Source organism: Asparagus officinalis, chromosome 7 (genome assembly GCF_001876935.1).
Source record: "Asparagus officinalis chromosome 7, Aspof.V1, whole genome shotgun sequence".
NCBI classification, from domain to species: Eukaryota; Viridiplantae; Streptophyta; class Magnoliopsida; order Asparagales; family Asparagaceae; genus Asparagus; species Asparagus officinalis.
This window is the reverse complement of record NC_033800.1, coordinates 145,570,666-145,590,320: the sequence shown is the minus strand read 5'-3', so window position 1 is coordinate 145,590,320 and position 19,655 is coordinate 145,570,666. Positions and strand designations below refer to the sequence as shown.

The 19,655-nt window shown below is 42.0% G+C and overlaps 2 protein-coding genes across 2 annotated transcripts in view; both read left to right on the top strand.

Annotated features, from left to right (window-relative positions):
- Nucleotides 3,270-9,712, top strand: LOC109847919. Its single transcript, XM_020417152.1, has 4 exons — nucleotides 3,270-3,368; nucleotides 8,705-8,714; nucleotides 8,930-8,946; nucleotides 9,044-9,712. The coding sequence occupies exons 1-4, from the start codon at nucleotides 3,270-3,272 to the stop codon at nucleotides 9,701-9,703; spliced, it is 786 nt and encodes a 261-aa protein (XP_020272741.1). The 3' UTR covers nucleotides 9,704-9,712.
- LOC109849048 (3-oxoacyl-[acyl-carrier-protein] synthase II, chloroplastic-like) overlaps nucleotides 18,681-19,655 on the top strand; it is a 5,458-nt gene continuing 4,483 nt past the window's right edge. The window contains exons 1-2 of the mRNA XM_020418818.1: nucleotides 18,681-18,857; nucleotides 19,212-19,417. Coding sequence (XP_020274407.1) covers nucleotides 18,761-18,857; nucleotides 19,212-19,417 — 303 coding nt within the window. The 5' untranslated portion in view covers nucleotides 18,681-18,760. The remainder of the gene's footprint in view (nucleotides 18,858-19,211; nucleotides 19,418-19,655) is intronic.

The window sequence follows — 19,655 nt, the reverse complement described above, 5'->3', positions numbered from 1 at the left end:
GTCGCCATCTTCCTTCACAGCCTCCAATGCCCTCCACCCTCCCCCTGGCTCATCCTGGCCTTTCCGGACAAAGATTTCAAGCGACGACGATTTAGACGATGAAGACTCAGTTCTTCACTTTGCTTGCTACAGCCCTTCGCGGTTCATTCTGCCGCCTCCAAAACTTCGCCTCACGACGTTTGCCAGTGTGTCTTCTCCTGCCATGGCTGGATATTATATGTTGGTTCTGACACTCCTTTCCTCTTGACCCCATCACCACCACCAGGCGTCGGCCTAGTTACTTAAAACCTTCCTGAAAAGTTTGCCTCCCTCGGTCTGGCGGCCATGTCGGCCCCGCCCTCTGATCCAAGTGCACTTTTTCCTTCTGATTGACGAAGATGATGCCATTCTCTATCGAGTGCAGGATGACCGCGGTCCGCTTGAGCCTCCCCTTGCCTGAAAAGTCACCTAGATCCTCGATCATAGCATTCCACTACTGTATTTTCTGGTGCAGATTTTATTGCGTATCAAGTAAATGTTGCTTCTATGTTATTGATCCTGTTCCCCCTCAGCCTTTGGTTCGACAATTTAAGATGAACACTGACGCGAGATCCCAAGGGAGCAATGCGGCCAACTTCTTGGTGAATCTGATTGGAGGTCTTATTGGCCGTGACATTGTGTGACCCTAGCCATCCTGATCGAGAGGTCTTATCGGGTTCCAAAGTGTTTCGTTTCTTTATTCTGAAAAATAAGTGGGTGAGGGTTCGTAGTATCGGTGATGAGCTTGTTTACCCACCAATGTTGCTGCTTACTCCTTGTCAGCATCTGGTGTGGCTTGCCAAAAAAACACTGCACGCTATCATTCCTAATTTAAGAAACAGACTTTGGCTGGAACCGCGGAGATTTGTTTTGTCTGTTTGATTTAAAAACTGAGATTATGGATTGCATGAGCACCACATCATGACGCGAAACTTAAAGTTGATTTCTCACAGTCTTTAAAGAAGTTTGACGGGATTTGGCCTCCTGCCTACGGCGGACTTTCCTTCTCAGTAGTACTGATGCTTGTTTTGCTTTCTATCTTTGAGGTGAGAGCAATATCAGTTTGGTATACACATTTCGTTGGCTTTCAGATTGCTACATGATGTCACAAGGTATGTTTTGCTTTAATCATATACCAAGTAGCACTGCCTTAGTTACTTCATTAGAAAAGCTTAAGTACCCCATCTTACTACCATATTTGTTTACAATATCAAATACCCGTCTGATATCTGGTGCTATCTCTTTGTGAATGAATATGATAAGGCATAGCGAGTTGTATCAAACAAGGAGGGATAAACCTTGAGGTTGGTTCATCCTATACAAGCCATGCATATGCTGTATATCTTTACTAAATTCTGGCGGCGTGACTGCCAACTTTTCTTGAAAAGGCATACTAGGAGGCTGGGGATTGTCTATGACTAAAAGAGCATTTCAAAATAAACCATTACTACAAAACTATCAGGTAAAGGAGTATATCATTGCGTTAGGCAACCTGCATTTTGTAGAGCCTGCTGTATGTTTTTGTTTGTTTGAGGCGAGCCGTGGGGGGGGGGCCACAGACAGTGTGTGTCCACCCATGCTTCTTGTGGCCTCTTCCCATGCTACTGTACTTCTGCCCCATACTCTTCCCTCCCTTCCTCCAGCCGGATCCAGCAGTGCACATCCATCTCTCTTCTCCTATAAAGTAGGAGAGTAGTGAGATGGGAAACCGTGTGGGAATCTAGCAAGCTGGAGGAAAGAGGAATGGTGAGGAAAAGCAGAGCTTGCTATAAGTTGTGTTTTCTCTTCATAGTGAACGCCTCCTCCCGTGGACGCTAGCAAGTTAGCCACAACACATAAATCTGTTGTCACGTTCTTTTACTGTTGAGTTGCGTATTGGCTTATTAGGCTATCCCCGACAAAGTCAGTCCTAGAACCTGAGAGAGAGTGTGGCTGGAATAAGAAGGTGACTATAGCTTGTGGTTCCCTCGACATTCGCAGTCCTTAGAACTAGCTGCATGGAGGAAGAGTGCTAACCTCAACTTATTTGAGTAATTTCACTTTTGTTCTCGTTTCCTTTGAGAAACCGGGCAATATAGAGGTTGTCTTGAGCTCTTTTGTGAAAACAAAAACCAGGGCTCTCTCTCGGTGATTATCCTTCCGCCGGCGTGAGGGCGTAGAGTTTGCGACCAAACATTTTCAAGTGATGGAAGAAGTGATCTATGAAATCCAAAAGATAAAAGCATTACAATCTTAGGCAACGTAAGCGCATCACGCAAATGAGCCTATACGCGTTACCCAAGTAAAGCTTGGTGGCTGCTAAACCTAACTTTTGTTGAGGCAGTGAGTCACCGTAAACTCGCATCACCCCAGCCGTTAACCAGCTTTTGTAATTTTCCTATTTGTTAGGCATGCCTCGAAACTGAGAAGTGAGCCATTATTACCAGCGGAACAAGAAACTAGAAGGGCAGCTTACATTTTACAAAAATACAGGGCATAATAGTAGTAACTAACTATTTTATGAGGCATCATGCTATGTATCCTTCACTTTGCATTTACCCATTTTGTTATTTGACTTCATTTTGCAGGCTTCATTTCGTTCCTTTGAAGCTTCTGAATTTTTAACTTTCCAATTTGGGAAAACTTAGGTCGTGCGTCAATTTTTTTCAAATTAAGCAATTAGGAACGTAAGCCGCATCACTGAAATGGGCCTATCATGCCTTACCAAGTAAAGCTGTGGCTGGCTACAACCTAATTTTTGAGCAGTGCTTCACTAACTTGCATCACCCCAAGCGTTAACCAAGCTTTTGTTAATCCTATTTGTGTAAACGCAATGCCGTCGAAACTGAGAAGTGAGCATATATACCAGCGCGAACAGAAATAAAGCCAGCAGTCACAATTTAAAAAAAATACAGGGCCATAATAGTTACGTTTAAACTATTTTATGAAGCTCCATGCTATGTATCCTCACTTGCATTTACCATTTTGCTTATCTTGACTTCAATTTTGAGCGCTTATGTTGTTCCTTTGAAGTTCTGGAATTTTAACTTCAATCATTTGGGAACTTAGGATCGCTGCTCATATTTTCAATTAAAGCAATTTGTTTTCTATTTTTTCAATACATATTGTTAGGTTTTCAAGAGTTTGAGAAGAGGGAAGAGAGCCAGAGACAACAAAAAAATGCACTCAAAATGAATTGTAGTAGACTAAATTTTCCCCTCATACAAAAGTCTACTATTAAAGATTCAAAGCCCAATGGTGCCCGAATAACAATGGCGTCAAAACATAACAATCTCCACCTTGAACCAATTGCATCTAAAACGAAACTAAACATAAAGCAAATGCATAAAGCAAACAATACCTATACAAAGGTAAACATAAAATACGGACACTAGCAACATGCTAGAAATAAAACTAGCTTAGCTAGCTTAGAAACAAACGACAACCAAACTTGCAACAAAGCTTGAACTTTGATGGAAGACGGCTTTTGAGCATTATCGCCGATTCGAACATCGTACCAATTTCTCACGGCAATCTTGGCTTCCGAGACACACTTTCTCGCCAACAAAAATGGTACGAATGTCAATATTGCTTCGTCTTCTCATGATACATTGCGGTCCTTGGTCAAATGTATCGCGCTTTGCTATCACACAAAAACACCGTAATAAGGGGGACCACCCCGAAAGAAGACAACCTCCACCAACAAACGCCTTGTAAGCCCAATAAGCCTCATAATAAGCCTCAGATAATTGCCATGTATCGGCCTCGGTACTTGAGAGTGCACACGGCTTGCTTGAAGTGTAGACTCGCCAACTAATTCACCACAACTCCAACGGGTAAAAACACTAACCCGTGCAAAGAACGCCTTCCTTGTCTAAAATCACTCGCAAAATTCTTCATCCACAAAAACCGTTAGTACCTTGTCATTTGCCAAACTCCAAACGAGATCAATAGTACCTCTCAAATAGCGCGAAATCCACTTCACCCGTTTCCCAATGCCTTCCCGGGACAAGAGAGATATCTACTTACCACACTAAACGACTTGAGCAAATGTCAGGTCGAGTTACACACCATCATACATGAGGACCTCCCGACCGCACTCCGAATATGGGACCTTTTACACTATTATTCTTTCTCATTATCGGATTTGTGGGCTTAAAAGCGGCCCCGGACAAGCCTTGAAATGCGCCGCAAGAGTGTTGAAACAACCTCTTGGCTTTCTCCATTGGCAAACGGGCGTTAACACTTTCTCCGGCAACTCTTTGTGAAAGGAAACAACTTCCCTTTTGGACCATATCCCGTGTTGATCTCCATCCGAGAAATCCTTTTGCGACCCCCAAATCTTCATTTCAAATGCCAAACTTGTTGCCCTCTTTCAACCCTCCTAACTTCTTTCAAGTTTGAGGATGCAATCAACATGTCATCAACATAGAGCAACAAGAACATGAACTTCACCACCATCCACTTCTTGAAATAAAACACAACTAATCATTAGTTGGAACCCGGTGAAAATCAATACTCACCATGAATGCAGCGTCAAACTTCTTTATACCCATTGTCCCTGGTGATTGCTTAAGGCCATAAAGCGACTTCTTCCAAAAACAACACGCGTCCTTCTTTCCCGCAAACTCAAAACCTCCAGTCTTGACTCATGTAATTTGGCTCCTCCAAATCACCATGCATGAAAGGCGGTTTTCATAATCTATTTGCTCCAACTTCAAAATCCCTTCATTGCCAAAAAAGACGAGCAAAACTCGAATGGAGGATTGTTACTACGGCGAGAGAACACATCATTAAAATCCACCACCTTGGACTTGACTATACCCCTTTTAGGCAACAAGCGCCTTGTCTTGTATCCGAAAATCCTGACATTCTGAGACATTTAATCTTCCTCTTAAAGACCCACCTTGCAACCCACAAATTCTCTTACCACTAGGAGGACTTCACAAAAGGACCAGGTCTCATTTTGGCTTACAAAGGATTGTAACCTCTTCATTCTCAGCGGCACAACCCAATTAGCCGCATCTTTAGAAGAAATGGCCTTCCTTTGTATGGCAAGATGTGCTCATTAAACTCCACACCTCTGCAATTTGCCAAACAATAAGCAAAGTCGGAGTATCCATACCTTGTACTTTTTGGTGGTTGAATTTCCCTTCTGTGCGGTCCGCTCGCCAAAGCAAATGGTGATCTTCTCTTCCTCCTCTTTCGATTATGAGCATCATCATGCATGTACGTTTGCGCCTCGTCACCTTTGTTGGATCGGCCACTTCAAACTCCAACCTTCTTCTCAACCGTCTTATTCTCTTAATAATCGCGCTCGGCATGCCCAACCTCATTGTGCCTTCACATTGCCGACTCATTGAAAATAACATACTCTCGAGATAAGGCAACTTGGGTGATTCGCGGACACCACAATTTATATACCCCTTCACATTTTTGGGAGACCCAACAAAAAACGCCTATTCTTCGATCGTTAGCTCCAACTTTCCTTTCATTCACATGTGCCATAGCGGACAACCCAAACACCCTCAAATTCGAATAATTGGCCGGCTTACCCGACCACACTTCTTTGCGTGTCTCAACTCAATTGAAGTCGCGTAGGAGTATCGATACTAGAATGAGCAAGCTGCTGTGTTAATGGCTTCCGCCCATAACCCTTACCCCAAACCGCATTTGGCAAGCATTGCTCCTAGACCCTCAAGTAGTGTCCGTATTCATCCTTTCCGTAACACCACTTTTCGTTGAGATATTTGCACATCGTTTTGTGCCGATAATCCCTTTTTCCAAGGGGCCTTAGTAAAAGTTATTAAACTCGACGGTTGTAAAACTCCAAGACCCATTATCGGTTTCAATTCCCTGCTTGACTTTCCTTCCCATTTGGGCTCTCCAAAAGTGACTTCCATGCTTTGAAGGTACGAACACACATCACTTTTCTCCTATTCAAGAAATAAAACCCAACATTCCTTGAGGAAGATCATCAACGAAAGTAAGCATGTAACGAGAACCATTACCTTTGCGAAGGCAGGGGATCACGAGTAACCGTCCCCAAAGATTCTGACATGGATGTAGTCAATTGTCCCCCTTGCGTTGCAATGAGAATGGCCGTGGAGAAGCTCAACCTTTATGCTTGCTAAATACACAATGCTCACAAAACTCCACATAGTTGCATGTGCCATGCCACACAACAAGCCTCTCTTGCCTCAAAATGGTCATTCTCGCTCGCTCATATGCAATCATACATGCCACAACCTTTGTAGCATCCGCATCCGAGATAGTACCCGAACGCCCAATGGTCGGCGAGAGCCCGTGACCCTGGGAACATTGTAGAAATAAAGAGTTCCAATTCTCTTCGCCTTCATGATTGTGGAGGCCCCTTAGACAACCCTAAGACTCCACCTTGTCACTTTGTGAACTTGCATTCTGTTTCCTCAAGAGACCCCAAAGAAATCAAATCTTTGACCAAATCGGCTAATGCCTCACACTCGTCAACCTCGGACCTTTCCATCATGCGAACTTCATTATCACCGAACCAATTTCAGCAACCTTACAATGTTGTTGGTTCCCCATGAAACACTTACCATCCGTAGGCTCATAGAGTTCTCAAACCAATCTGCTATTCGGAATCATGGGTTGACGAAGCACCCGTATCCACTCACCAACAATGCTTGTCCATCAACAACTGGTGTCTACCACACAAAGAGTATTCAACCGGTGTCACACTCGGCCACGATTAGCCTCCTCCGCAAGAAGCACCTTATTCGCCTTTTGTTGTTCTTGAGCGTTGAAACAATCGACTAGAATGTGTCTCCTCTTCTTACAATTAATTACATGGAGATTCTTGTGTCTGGACTTTGAATGGGTCTGGAATTATTTCGGGTTTTGTCTCTCGACCTACCGATCAACAACAAACAACGCCCTTGATCTCCTTTCTCCAAATTGTCATTCATTATCAATATATAACTTGGCTTGTAGATTACTCTTCACCATCCTCAAGAGTGATTGATCTCTACTATAGGTATAGCATCATCATGTCTCTAAAAGTCTTATAGAAGCCGCACAATACGAGCACCCAACCAAGTAAAGCTGCGTCTCTCATCCTCGTTAATTTTTCTTAGCATCCAACTTGTCCAAATCATTTAACGAATGATGCCAAACTCCGAAATATGATCGGAAAATGGATGTTACCTTCTACCATACGGAAGAGTGTAGAGGCCGCAACTTTAACCGCAATCCGCGTTCGGTAAGGGACTTCTTCATGTACAGATATCTCTTCCAATCTTCGCCCCATAAATCCTTGCGCAGTCTTTCGAAAGCGACCTCTTTGCAAGTGGTTGAATTGCCTCAAAACACAATTGGAGGTCGAGAGAAAGCTTTATCATCCATATCTAGCCACTTCCTTATCGGAGGATAACGGCTCGGTCAACCAACTTTATCCCTACCATATATGGCGCCTTAATTCCAAGACCTGGACAATATGCAACTATCGCACTTGTCAAAGTGCAAAAACTCGTCTTCCCATCATACTTCTCAATATCAAATTTCTCACGACATCTCCATTCCAAATTCTAATTTAACAGCTTCAATTTAATCAAAAACACCAAACACCCAGGAAAAAGAAACTCTGAACCTCTGCTTTCAATTTGAGCAGCGAGATGGTCAAAAATGGCAAAATCCCCAATATAAACCCAAGCCTTATCAAACTTGAGGGAGATCTGCTCGACGGATCAGAGACGAGGAGTTTGGTGGCGGGCAGGCTGTGCTGTCGACGGCGACTCGGTTCAGATGCAGTCGGTGGAGAGAACGACGACGACGAGATCGATGAGAGCACGAGGCTCTGGAAACCTTCTAGAAACGGCAGCAGCAACTAGGCTTTGACATCACCGATGCTGTGAGAATCTTCAAGAGGAACAAGTCGGGTGCTGGTTGATGAAGCTTGGAATCTGATGCCTGTCGGCCGGAGCTTGATCGGAGGCGATCTGACGGCGACGGTAAGCTCTGATTACCAATTGTTAGGGTTTTCAAGAGTTTGAGAAGGAGAAGAAGCCAGAGACAAAAAAACAGCTCAAAAGGTGGATTGTATTAGACTTAATTTTCTCTCATACAAAAAGAGTCTACATATTAAAGATACAAAGCCCAAGGCGTCCGAATAGCAATTTGGCGTCAAAACATAACACATATCAACTAAGGCGTGATTTATGGTTACATGTTTTTATGTCATAGACTATCAAATGTTATGCCTTTCATACATGTGCGTGCGTGCACAAGGGTGGGAGTTAGGCGGGTTTGGTGGGTGTTGTGCATGCATATATTTCTTATTTATAGACGTGCACATTGCATGATCATATTGTCAACAATTACAGCCTAATGAACACATCACAAGCTGTTACCAAGACACTGCACTCTACCGATTAAGCCTCAACACGGATCCTCACATTGCTCTCCAAACTTTTTATCCATTTTAACCTAAGTACAATATCTACGATTCCCAACATTTCCAAAGTGGTATAATGTGTAGTAGGCTTTTACATTTAAAGATTCCATCAAAAGATTTTGGATCAGATGCCTCGCTAACTGTTGTTATTTCTGGGACATTTAACTTCATAATTATCAAAAACATGTCAGTGTCACCAACTAAGTTTGTCAGTTGGAAATGGTTCAATTTATATGGATCCATTTGCTAATTTTTCGTGTTTCGTTTTATTTTCAGCATGGGGCAAGTAAGTGTAGAGTGATGGCAACACAACCCACTGGCATTTCCCACTTTACAAAGACAAGAGTGAAATAGCTTTATCTACGGTAACTGAAACAGAGCCTACTGAATACCGGACAGTTGTGTTCTGATGAAATCTGTGGATGACCATGCTTCGATGAAACTTATATGTGGCCAAGCTACTGTTTTGTACTATCTGTGTTCTGATGAACTTCTTTTCAGTGCTACATGAATTTCTGGTATGCAAATAAGTGTTGGTGAATTTGATTAAAATGGTTTTTGGTAAAGAATATTTTGCACACTGAGTCTGTGCACTGATCTCTCTACTTTTGCCAGTGTGTCTTCTCCTGCCATGGCTGGATATTATATGTTGGTTCTGACACTCCTTTCCTCTTGAACCCCATCACCACCACCAGCGTCGGCCTAGCTTACCTTAACCTCTCTGAAAAGTTTGCCTCCCTCGGGTCTGGCGCCATGTCGGCCCCGCCCTCTGATCCCAAGTGCACTTTCCTTCTGATTGACGAAGATGATGCCATTCTCTATCGAGTGCAGGATGACCGCCGGGTCCGCTTGAGCCTCCCCTTGCCTGAAAAGTCACCTAGATCCTCGATCATAGCATCCACTACTGTATTTTCTGGTGGCAGATTTTATTGCGTATCAAGTAAATGTTGCTTCTATGTTATTGATCCTGTTCCCCCTCAGCCTTTGGTTCGACAATTTAAGATGAACACTGACGAGATCCCAAGGGAGCAATGGGCCAACTTCTTGGTTGAATCTGATGGGGAGGTCTTATTGGCCGTGACATTGTGTGACCCTAGCCATCCTGATCGAGAGGTCTTATCGGGGTTCCAAGTGTTTCGTCCTCGTTATTCTGAAAATAAGTGGGTGAGGGTTCGTAGTATCGGTGATAGAGCCTTGTTTATCCACCAATTTTGCTGCTTCTCCTTGTCAGCATCTGGTGTGGGTTGCAAAAAGAACTGCATCTATCATCCCTAATTTAGAACAGACTTTTGGCTGGAACCGCGGAGATTTGTTTTGCTGTTTGATTTAAACTGAGATGTGGATTGATGAGCGACCACATCATGATCCGGAAACTAAAGTTGATTTCTCACAGTTTAAGAAGTTTGACGGGATTTGGCTCCTGCCACGGCTGGACTTTCCTTCTCAGTAGTACTGATGCTGTTTTGCTTCTATCTTTGAGGTGAGAGCAATATCAGTTTGTATAACATTGTTGTGCTTTCAGATTGCTACATGATGTCACAAGTTGTTTTTGCTTTATCATATATCCAAGTAGCACTGCTTAGTTACTTCATAGAAAAGCTTAGTACCCCCATCTTACTACCATATTTTGTTTCAATATAAATACCCGTCTGATATCTGGTTGCTATCTTTTGTGAATGAATATGAGTAAGCATAGGAGTTGTATCAAACAAGAGGGATAAACCTTGAGGTTGTTCATCTCTATAAAGCCATGCATATGCTGTATATCTTACTAAATTCCTGGCGGTGACTGCAATTTCTTGAAAAGGCTATAGGAGGCTGGATTGTCTATTGACTAAAGAGATTTCAAAATAACCATTACTACAAAAACTATGGTAAAGGAGTATATATTGTTAGGCAATCCTGCATTTTGTAGAGGGCCTGCTTATGTTTTGTTTGTTGGAGGAGGGGGGGGGGGGCTTCATAGTGAAACGCCTCCTCCCGTGGACGTAGGCAAGTTTGCCAAACCACATAAATCTGTTGTCACGTCTTTTACTGTGAGTTGGTATTGCTTATAGGTTCCCTCGACAAGTCAGTCCTAGAACTGATGAGAGGTTGGGCTGGAATAAGAGTTGACTATTGCTTGTTGGTTCCCTCGACATTCGGTCCTAGAACTGCTGAGAGGAAGAGTGTATACCTCACTTTGTTGAGTATTTCACTTTTTGTTCTTGTTTCCTTTGAGAAACGGGAATATAGAGGTTGTCTTGAGTCTTTTGTGAAAACAAAAACCAGGGCTCTCTCTCAGGTGATATCGCTTCCGCGGCGTGAGGGCGTAGTTCTGCGCCCAACATGTTTCAAGTGATGAAGAAGGTGATCTATATAATCAAAAGAATAAAGCATTACAATCTTAGGAACGTAAGCGCATCACTGAAATGAGCCTATACGCCTTACCAAGTAAAGCTTGTGGCTGCTAAACCTAATTTTTTGAGCAGTGTCACCTAACTTGCATCACCCCCAAGCCGTTAACCAGCTTTTGTAATTCCTATTTGTGAAGCATGCTCGAAACTGAGAAGTGAGCATTATTACCAGCGGAACAAGAAATAAAGGGCAGTTACAATTTAAAAAAATACAGGGCATAATAGTTAGTAACTAACTATTTTATGAGCTCATGCTATGTATCCTTCACTTGCATTTACCATTTTGTTATTTGACTTCATTTTGAGGCTTATGTTGTTCCTTTGAAGTTCTGATTTTTAACTTTCATCATTTGGGAAACTTAGGATCGTGGTCATATTTTTCAATTAAGCAATTAGGAACGTAAGCGCATCACTGAAATGAGCCTATATGCCTTACCAAGTAAAGCTTGTGGCTGCTAAACCTAATTTTTTGAGCAGTGTCACCTAACTTGCATCACCCCCAAGCCGTTAACCAGCTTTTGTAATTCCTATTTGTGAAGCATGCTCGAAACTGAGAAGTGAGCATTATTACCAGCGGAACAAGAAATAAAGGGCAGTTACAATTTAAAAAAATACAGGGCATAATAGTTAGTAACTAACTATTTTATGAGCTCATGCTATGTATCCTTCACTTGCATTTACCATTTTGTTATTTGACTTCATTTTGAGGCTTATGTTGTTCCTTTGAAGTTCTGAATTTTAACTTTCATCATTTGGGGAACTTAGGATCGTGGTCATATTTTTCAATTAAGCAATTTGTTTTCTATTTTTTCAATACATATTGTTAGGGTTTTCAAGAGTTTGAGAAGAGGAAGAGAGCCAGAGACAAAAAAATGACTCAAAAGGTGAATTGTATTAGACTTAATTTTCCCTCATACAAAAGAGTCTACATATTAAAGATTCAAAGCCCAATGGGCCCGAATAACAATTTGGGTCAAAACATAACAATCTCCACCTTGAACCAAATTGCATCTAAAACAAACTAAAAACATAAAGCAAATGCATAAAGCAAACATAACCTATACAAAGGTAAACATAAAGATACACTAGCAACATGCTAGAAATAAAACTAGCTTAAGCTAGTTAGAAACAAACCGACACCAAACTTGAACAAAGCTTGAACTTTGCAATTGGAAGAGGCTTTGTGAGCATATCGGCCGGATTCGACTCGGTACCAATTTTCTTCACGGCAATCTTGCCTTCCGAGATCACATCTCGAACAAAATGGTACCGAATGTCAATATGCTTCGTCTTCTCATGATACATGCGGTCCTTGGTCAAATGTATCGCGCTTTGCTTATCACAAAACACCGTAATAAGACCACCCTCGAAAGAAGACAACTCACCAACAAACGCCTTGAGCCAAATAGCCTCATTAATAGCCTCGATAATTGCCATGTATTCGGCCTCGGTACTTGAGAGTGCAACGGTTGCTTGAAGTGTAGACTTCCAACTAATTGCACAATCTCCAAGGGTAAAAACATAACCCGTCAAAGAACGCCTCTTGTCTAAATCACTCGCAAAATCTTCATCCACAAAACCCGTTAGTACCTTGTCATTGCCAAACTCCAAACGAGCATCAATAGTACCTCTCAAATAGCGGAATATCCACTTCACCGTTTCCCAATGCCCTTTCCCGGGACAAGAGAGATATCTACTTACCACACTAACGACTTGAGCAATGTCAGGTCGAGTACACACCATCAAGTACATGAGACTCCCGACCGCACTCGAATATGGAACCTTTTACATATATTTCTTCTCATTATCGGATTTTGGGCTTAAAGCGGCCGAAAGCTTGAAATGCGCCGCAAGAGGTGTTGAAACAACCTTTGCTTTCTCCATGGCAAAACGGCGTAACACTTTCTCGGCAAAACTCTTTTGTGAAAGAAACAACTTCCTTTTGGACCTATCCCTTGTGATCTCCATCCCGAGAATCCTTTTGGCGACCCCCAAATCTTTCATTTCAAATGCCAAACTTAGTTGCTCTTTCAACCTCCTAACTTCTTTCAAGTTTGAGGATGCAATCAACATGTCATCAACATAGAGCAACAAGTAAATGAACTCACCACCATCCAACTTCTTGAAATAAACACAACTATCATAGTTGGAACGGTGAAAATCAATACTCACCATGAATGAGTCAAACTTCTTATACCATTGTCCCTGTGATTGCTTAAGGCCATAAAGGGACTTCTTCAAAAGACACACGGTCCTTCTTTCCCGCAAACTCAAAACCCTCCAGTTGACTCATGTAAATTTGCTCCTCCAAATCACCATGCAAGAAGGCGGTTTTCACATCTATTTGCTCCAACTCCAAATCCTTCATTGCCACAAAAGAGAGCAAAACTCGAATGGAGGTATGTTTCACTACGGGAGAGAACACATCATTAAAATCCACACCTTGGACTTGACTATACCCTTTAGCCACAAGCCTTGTCTTGTATCGGAAATCCGTGAGATTTGAGACATTAATCTTCCTCTTAAACACCCACTTGCAACCCACAATTCTCTTACCACTAGGAGGCTTCACAAGAGACCAGGTCTCATTTTGTTACAAGGATTGTAACTCTTCATTCATAGCGGCAACCCAATTAGCCGCATCTTTAGAAGAAATGGCTTCCTTGTAGGAAGATGGCTCATAATACTCCACATCCTCTGCAATTGCCAAACAATAAGCAAAGTCGGAGTATCCATACCTTGTAGGTGGTTGAATTTCCCTTCTTGTGCGGTCCCTCGCCAAAGCAAATGGTTGATCTTCTTCTTCCTCCTCTTCGATATGAGCATCATCATGATGTGACGTGGCCTCGTCACCTTGTTGGATCGGCACTTCAAACTCCACCTTCTTCTCAACCGTCTTATTCTCCTTAATAATCGGCTCGGATGCAACCTCATTTGCCTTCAACATTGCCGACTCATTGAAAATAACATCTCTCGAGATAAGGAACTTGGGTGATTCGGGACACCACAATTTATATACCCCTTCACATTTTTGGGATACCCAACAAAAACGCACTTCTTCGATCTAGGCTCCAACTTTCCTTCATTCACATGTGCATAAGCGGGACAACCAAACACCCTCAAATTCGAATAATTGGCCGGCTTACCCGACCACACTTCTTTGGGTGTCTTCAACTCAATTGAAGTGGTAGGAGATCGATTCACTAAATGGCAAGCTGTGTTAATGGCTTCCGCCCATAACTCCTTACCCAAACCCGCATTTGCAAGCATGCTCCTAGACCTCTCAAGTAGTGTCCTATTCATCCTTTCCGTAACACCATTTTGTTGAGGAGTATTGACCATCGTTTTGTGCCGAATAATCCCTTCAGCCTTATAAAAATTATTAAACTCACGGTTGTAAAACTCCAAACCATTATCGGTTCTCAACCTCTTGACTTTCCTTCCCATTTGGGTCTCCAAAAGTGACTTCCATTCTTTGAAGGTACGAAACACATCACTTTTCTCTTTCAAGAAATAAACCCAAACATTCCTTGAGAAATCATCAACGAAAGTAAGCATGTAACGAGAACCATTACCTTTGGAAGGCTCACGAGAAGGTCCCCAAAGATCTGAATGGATGTAGTCCAATGTCCCCTTGGTTGAATGAATGGCCGTGGAGAAGCTCAACCTCTTATGCTTGCTAAATACACAATGCTCACAAAACTCCAAGTTGCATGTGCATTGGCCACACAACAAGCCTCTCTTGCTCAAAATGGTCATTCCTCGCTCGCTCATATGCCCCAATCTCATATGCCACAACTTTGTAGCATCCGCATCCGAGATAGTACCCGAACGCGCAATGGTGGCCGAGCCCGTGACCCTGGAACATTGTAGGAAATAAAGAGTTCCAATTCTCTTCGCCTTCATGATTGTGAGAGCCCCTTTAGAAACCCTAAGGACTCCACCTTCACTTTGGAACTTGCACTTCTTTTCCTCAAGAGACCCCAAAGAAATCAAATTCTTTGACAAATCGGGTATATGCCTCACACTCGTCAACCTTCGGACCTTTCCATCATGGAACTTAATTATCACCGAACCAATTCAGGCAACCTTACACATGTTGTTGTTCCCCATGAGAACCTTACCATCCGTAGGCTCATAAGTCTCAAACCAATCTCTATTCGGAATCATGTGTTGCGAAGCACCCGTATCCATCACCCAACAATGCTTGTCATCAACATTGGTGTCTACCACACAAAGAGTATCAACCGTGTCACACTCGGCCACATTAGCCTCCTCCGAAGAAGCACCTTTATTCGCCTTTTGTTTGTTCTTGAGCTTGAAACAATCGACTAGAATGTGTCCCTTCTTCTTACAATAATTACATGTGAGATTCTTGTGTCTGGACTTTGAATGGGTCCTTGAATATTTCGGGGTTTTGTCCTTCGACCTACCCCGATCAACAACCAAACCAACGCCTTGATCTCCTTTCTCCAAATTGATCATCTCATTATCAATATATAACTTGGCTTGTAGATTACTCTTCACATCCTCAAGAGTGATTTGATCTCTACTATAGTCTATAGATCATCATGTCTCTAAAAGTCTTATAAGAAGCCGACAATGAGCACAACAACAATAAAGCTTGGTCTTCATCCTCTATCTTAGCATCCAACTTGTCCAAATCATTTAACAATGATGCAAACTCCGAAATATGATCGGAAATGGATGTACCTTCTACCATACGAAGAGTGTAGAGGCGCAACTTTAACCGCAATCGGTTGGTAAGGGACTTCTTCATGTAGATATTCTCCAATTTCGCCCATAAATCCTTGGCAGTCTTTTCCGAAAGGACCTCTTGAAGTGTTGAATTGCTCAAACACAATTGGATGGTCGAGAAAGCTTTATCATCCATATCTAGCCACTTCTTATCGGTAACGGCTTCAACCAACTTATCTCTACCATATATGGCGCCCTTAATTCCAAGACTGGACAATATGGCAACTATCCGCACTTGTCAAAGTGCAAAACTCGTCTTCCCATCATACTTCTCAATATCAAATTTCTCAGACATCTCCATTCACAAATTCTAATTTAACAGCTTCAGATTTAATCAAAAAACACCAAACACCCCAGAAAAAGAAACTCTGAACCTCTGGTTCAATTTGAGCAGCGAATGGTCAAAAATGGACAAAATCCCCAATATAAAACCCAAGCCTATCAAACGAGGGAGACTGCTCGACGGATCAGAGACGAGGGAGTTTGGTGCGGGCAGCTGTTGCTGCTCGACGGCGAACTCGGATCTGATGCAGTCGGTGGAGAACGACGACGACGAGATCGATGAGAGGCACGAGGCTCTGGAACCTTCTAGAAACGAGGCAGCAGCAACCTAGGGCTTTGACATCACCGATGCTGTCGAGAATCTTCAAGAGGAACAAGTCGGGGCTGATGAAGCTTGATCTGATGCCGTCGGCGGAGCTTGATCGGAGGCGGATCTGACGGCGACGGTAGCTCTGATACCAATTTGTTAGGGTTTTCAAGAGTTTGAGAAGAGGAAGAGAGCCAGAGACAAAAAAACAGCTCAAAAGGTGAATTGTATTAGACTTAATTTTCTCTCATACAAAAGAGTCTACATATTAAAGATACAAAGCCCAATGGGTCCGAATAGCAATTTGGGTCAAAACATAACACATATCAACTCAGGGCGTGATTTATTGGTACATGTTTTTTGTCATGACTATCAAATGTTATGCCTTTATACATGTGCGTGCGTGCACAGGGGTGGGGAGTTAGGCGGGTTGGTGGGTGTGTGCATGCATATATTCTCTTATTTATAGACGTGCACATTGCATGTATAATTGTCAAAATAAGCCTAATGAACACTCACAAGTGTACCAAGACACTGCACTCCTACCCGATTAAGCCTCAACACGGATCTCACATTGCTCTCCAACTTTTATCCATTTTTAACCTAAGTACAATATCTACGATTCCAACATTTCCAAAGTGTATAATGTGTATAGCTTTACATTTAAAGATTCCATCAAAAGATTTGGGATCAGATGCCTCGCTACTGTTGTTATTTCTGGACATTACTTCATAATTATCAAAAACATGTCAGTGTCACAACTAAGTTTGTCAGTGGAATAGTTCAATTTATATGGATCCATTTGCTAATTTTTCGTGTTTCGTTTTATTTCAGATGGGCAAGTAAGTGTAGAGTGATGGCAACACAACCTCACTGGCATTCCACTTTACAAAGATCAAGAGTGAAATAGCTTTATCTACGGTAACTGAAACAGAGGCCTACTAATACCGACAGTGTTGTGTTCTGATGAAATCTGTGGATGACCATGCTTCGATGAAACTATCTGTGGCCAAGCTACCTGTTTTGTACTATCTGTGTTTGATGAACTCTTTTCGTGCTACTATGAATTTCTGTATGCAAATAAGTGTTGTGAATTTGATTAAAATGGTTTTTGTAAAGAATATTTTGCGCACTGAGTCTGTGCACTGTTTTGTGTTGTGCACTTAGTTGTTCTCAGTTTCTGATATGTGCCATGAGCTCTTGTGCACTGTGTTGTGTGCGCTCAGTTTCAGCTTTGGGTGACTGGGACTGTGCACTCAGTTTGTATAACTTTCTGTTACTGAGGTTGTCTGCGAAGTTAGCAATTTCGTGGGATCGTGCATTATCTTGTGCACTGTGTCACTGTTTCAGTCCTACATTGTTCAAATATGTATCTACTAATTGAAATGTTGCCTCCATATAATTACATTGTTTTTAAGGTGGTTTCTGGGAGAACACCCTTTATCTCTGGTATAGTTGGGGCACAACCAAATTGAAAATCCATAGGTATTTCCTTTGTTTGATCACTATGCATTGCTAGTCACTTTAAATTTTAGTGTTAACTACAATGTGGTACGTTTAGGCTCTCTGGTGCAACTACAACTAAGTCTAGAATCTAGACCTTACATGGATAACTCTGAAATTACTGATTGTAATTGTACATATGACTTGGAGTCTGTTATTTGGTCCTCTTCAAGGCTAACTGTATAGATACAATATGAGCGCACATCTCCTCAGAACCACCCGCATGTGGGTGAGGGTTCTGAATCATCGATGAGTGCGGTTAGGGGCAGTAAAGTAATTTCACCCACTCATCCATGATGCAGAACCACCCGCTCGCATGCGGTGGTTCTGAGGAGATGTGTATTCAGACACAATTAGTAGCGTCAGCGTTACCGATGTTGATACGCAGACTTCAAGGTACGTGAATGTAATTGATCCTTAAAATTAAAATAGACATGTTTGCTTAAAACACTATCATTAAATATAAAGTGTACATATATGTAGAGTGTAAGTATATTAAATTTGTGTTTGATTCTGATTATTGTCATCAACATCATTGTGCAGAAAGATAGACATCGGGTGAATCCACTTTCAGTTTTATCATGCCATCAGGAAGCGAGAAATCAAATAAAGAATCGCGACCATGGGCTGATCTCCCGGAGATATTCTTCACATGATCGCGCCATTGCTACTATCCGAAGTAAGTAACAAGAAGCTCCAGTAACACATTTGAGTCTATGTGCAATTAAACCTGATTAATTTAAGAGTACTTCAGCCAGGTAAGACTTCATGGATCAGGTTGAACATATGTATCTATTCATAAAAAAACAAAACTGGCAAGATAATAATCTTTATTTCTTCTCTTTTTGTCCATCCTCAAACCTGCCTCATTGTTTTTTTTATTCCCTTCTGTTTTTGTCCGAGATTCTCCTTGTTTTTTGTAAGATAAACATCTTTTTCCTCTCTCTCTCTCTCTCTTCTTGCACGTGCGCACTTGGCAATGGCCTAAACCTTCTCCTCGCTTAAACTCTATTCCTGTCATCTTTCAGAATCTCCTCTCACCCATCAAAACCCACCTCTCAAAATCCAATATTTCCCTCTCATTCAATGGCTTCTTGCATGTCGGCCAGGTGCGAAAGCGACCGGTTGTTGAAGCCACTTACGGTTGCTACTAACCGAAGACTGACAAAGGGTGCTCGTTGTGGTAAAAATTTATTTTTCAAGCTTTTGTCATGTTTGATTTTTTAGTTTATTAATCTGGGCTTGGGTAAGGAATTGGGTGTCATTGGCTTGCCTCGGTAGTTAGCTTTACTATTTGCTTTTATAAGGAAAATGAGGGTAATATCTGCAGCCTGGAGATTGAATCTCTTAATACTGAGCTCATCAAAAGCAATCAACCTTTCCACCCTCTTCGTTGTCAAATTGTAATTCAAGTTATCAACTTAACTTTTTTAACATATCAACCACCACTATTGTGAAACATTAGCTATTTAATACTTTTCCACGCTATAATGTATTTTCTCCGCTCATTGTAGTTTATATGTTCATATGACTTCAGGAAAAGTGATGGCGATAGCAGTGCAGCCTGCGAAGCAAGTGGAAGAGAAGAGAAGGACTGATATGAAGCAAAGGAGGGTCGTGGTGACGGGGATGGGCGTCGTGACTCCATTAGGCCATGAACCTGATCTCTTCTATAATAATCTCCTTGAAGGCATAAGTGGAATCAGCGAGATCGAAAATTTTGATTGTTCCTCTTATTCCACAGTATGATCTTCTTCTCGCGAAAGTTCATATGTCATGCCTCATTCCAGTGAAATCTTTTATTTCAGTAAAATGTAGAAACAGTCGACCATGCCGACCTTTTCCCCCCTAAAGCATTGCTTCACACTATGGTTTGAACGAGCAGACTGTTAAAAGTTAGATCCAAGTATTCGGGCAAAATTACTAGAAACATGTTTCATCTATAACATGTTTTTCAAGAAACTCCTCATCTGTAAAGCTC

Bases quoted from the DNA above. Each gene is read 5' to 3' on its own strand.
- LOC109847919 (XM_020417152.1), top strand. From the start codon at position 3,270: ATGGCGTCAAAACATAACAATCTCCACCTTGAACCAATTGCATCTAAA.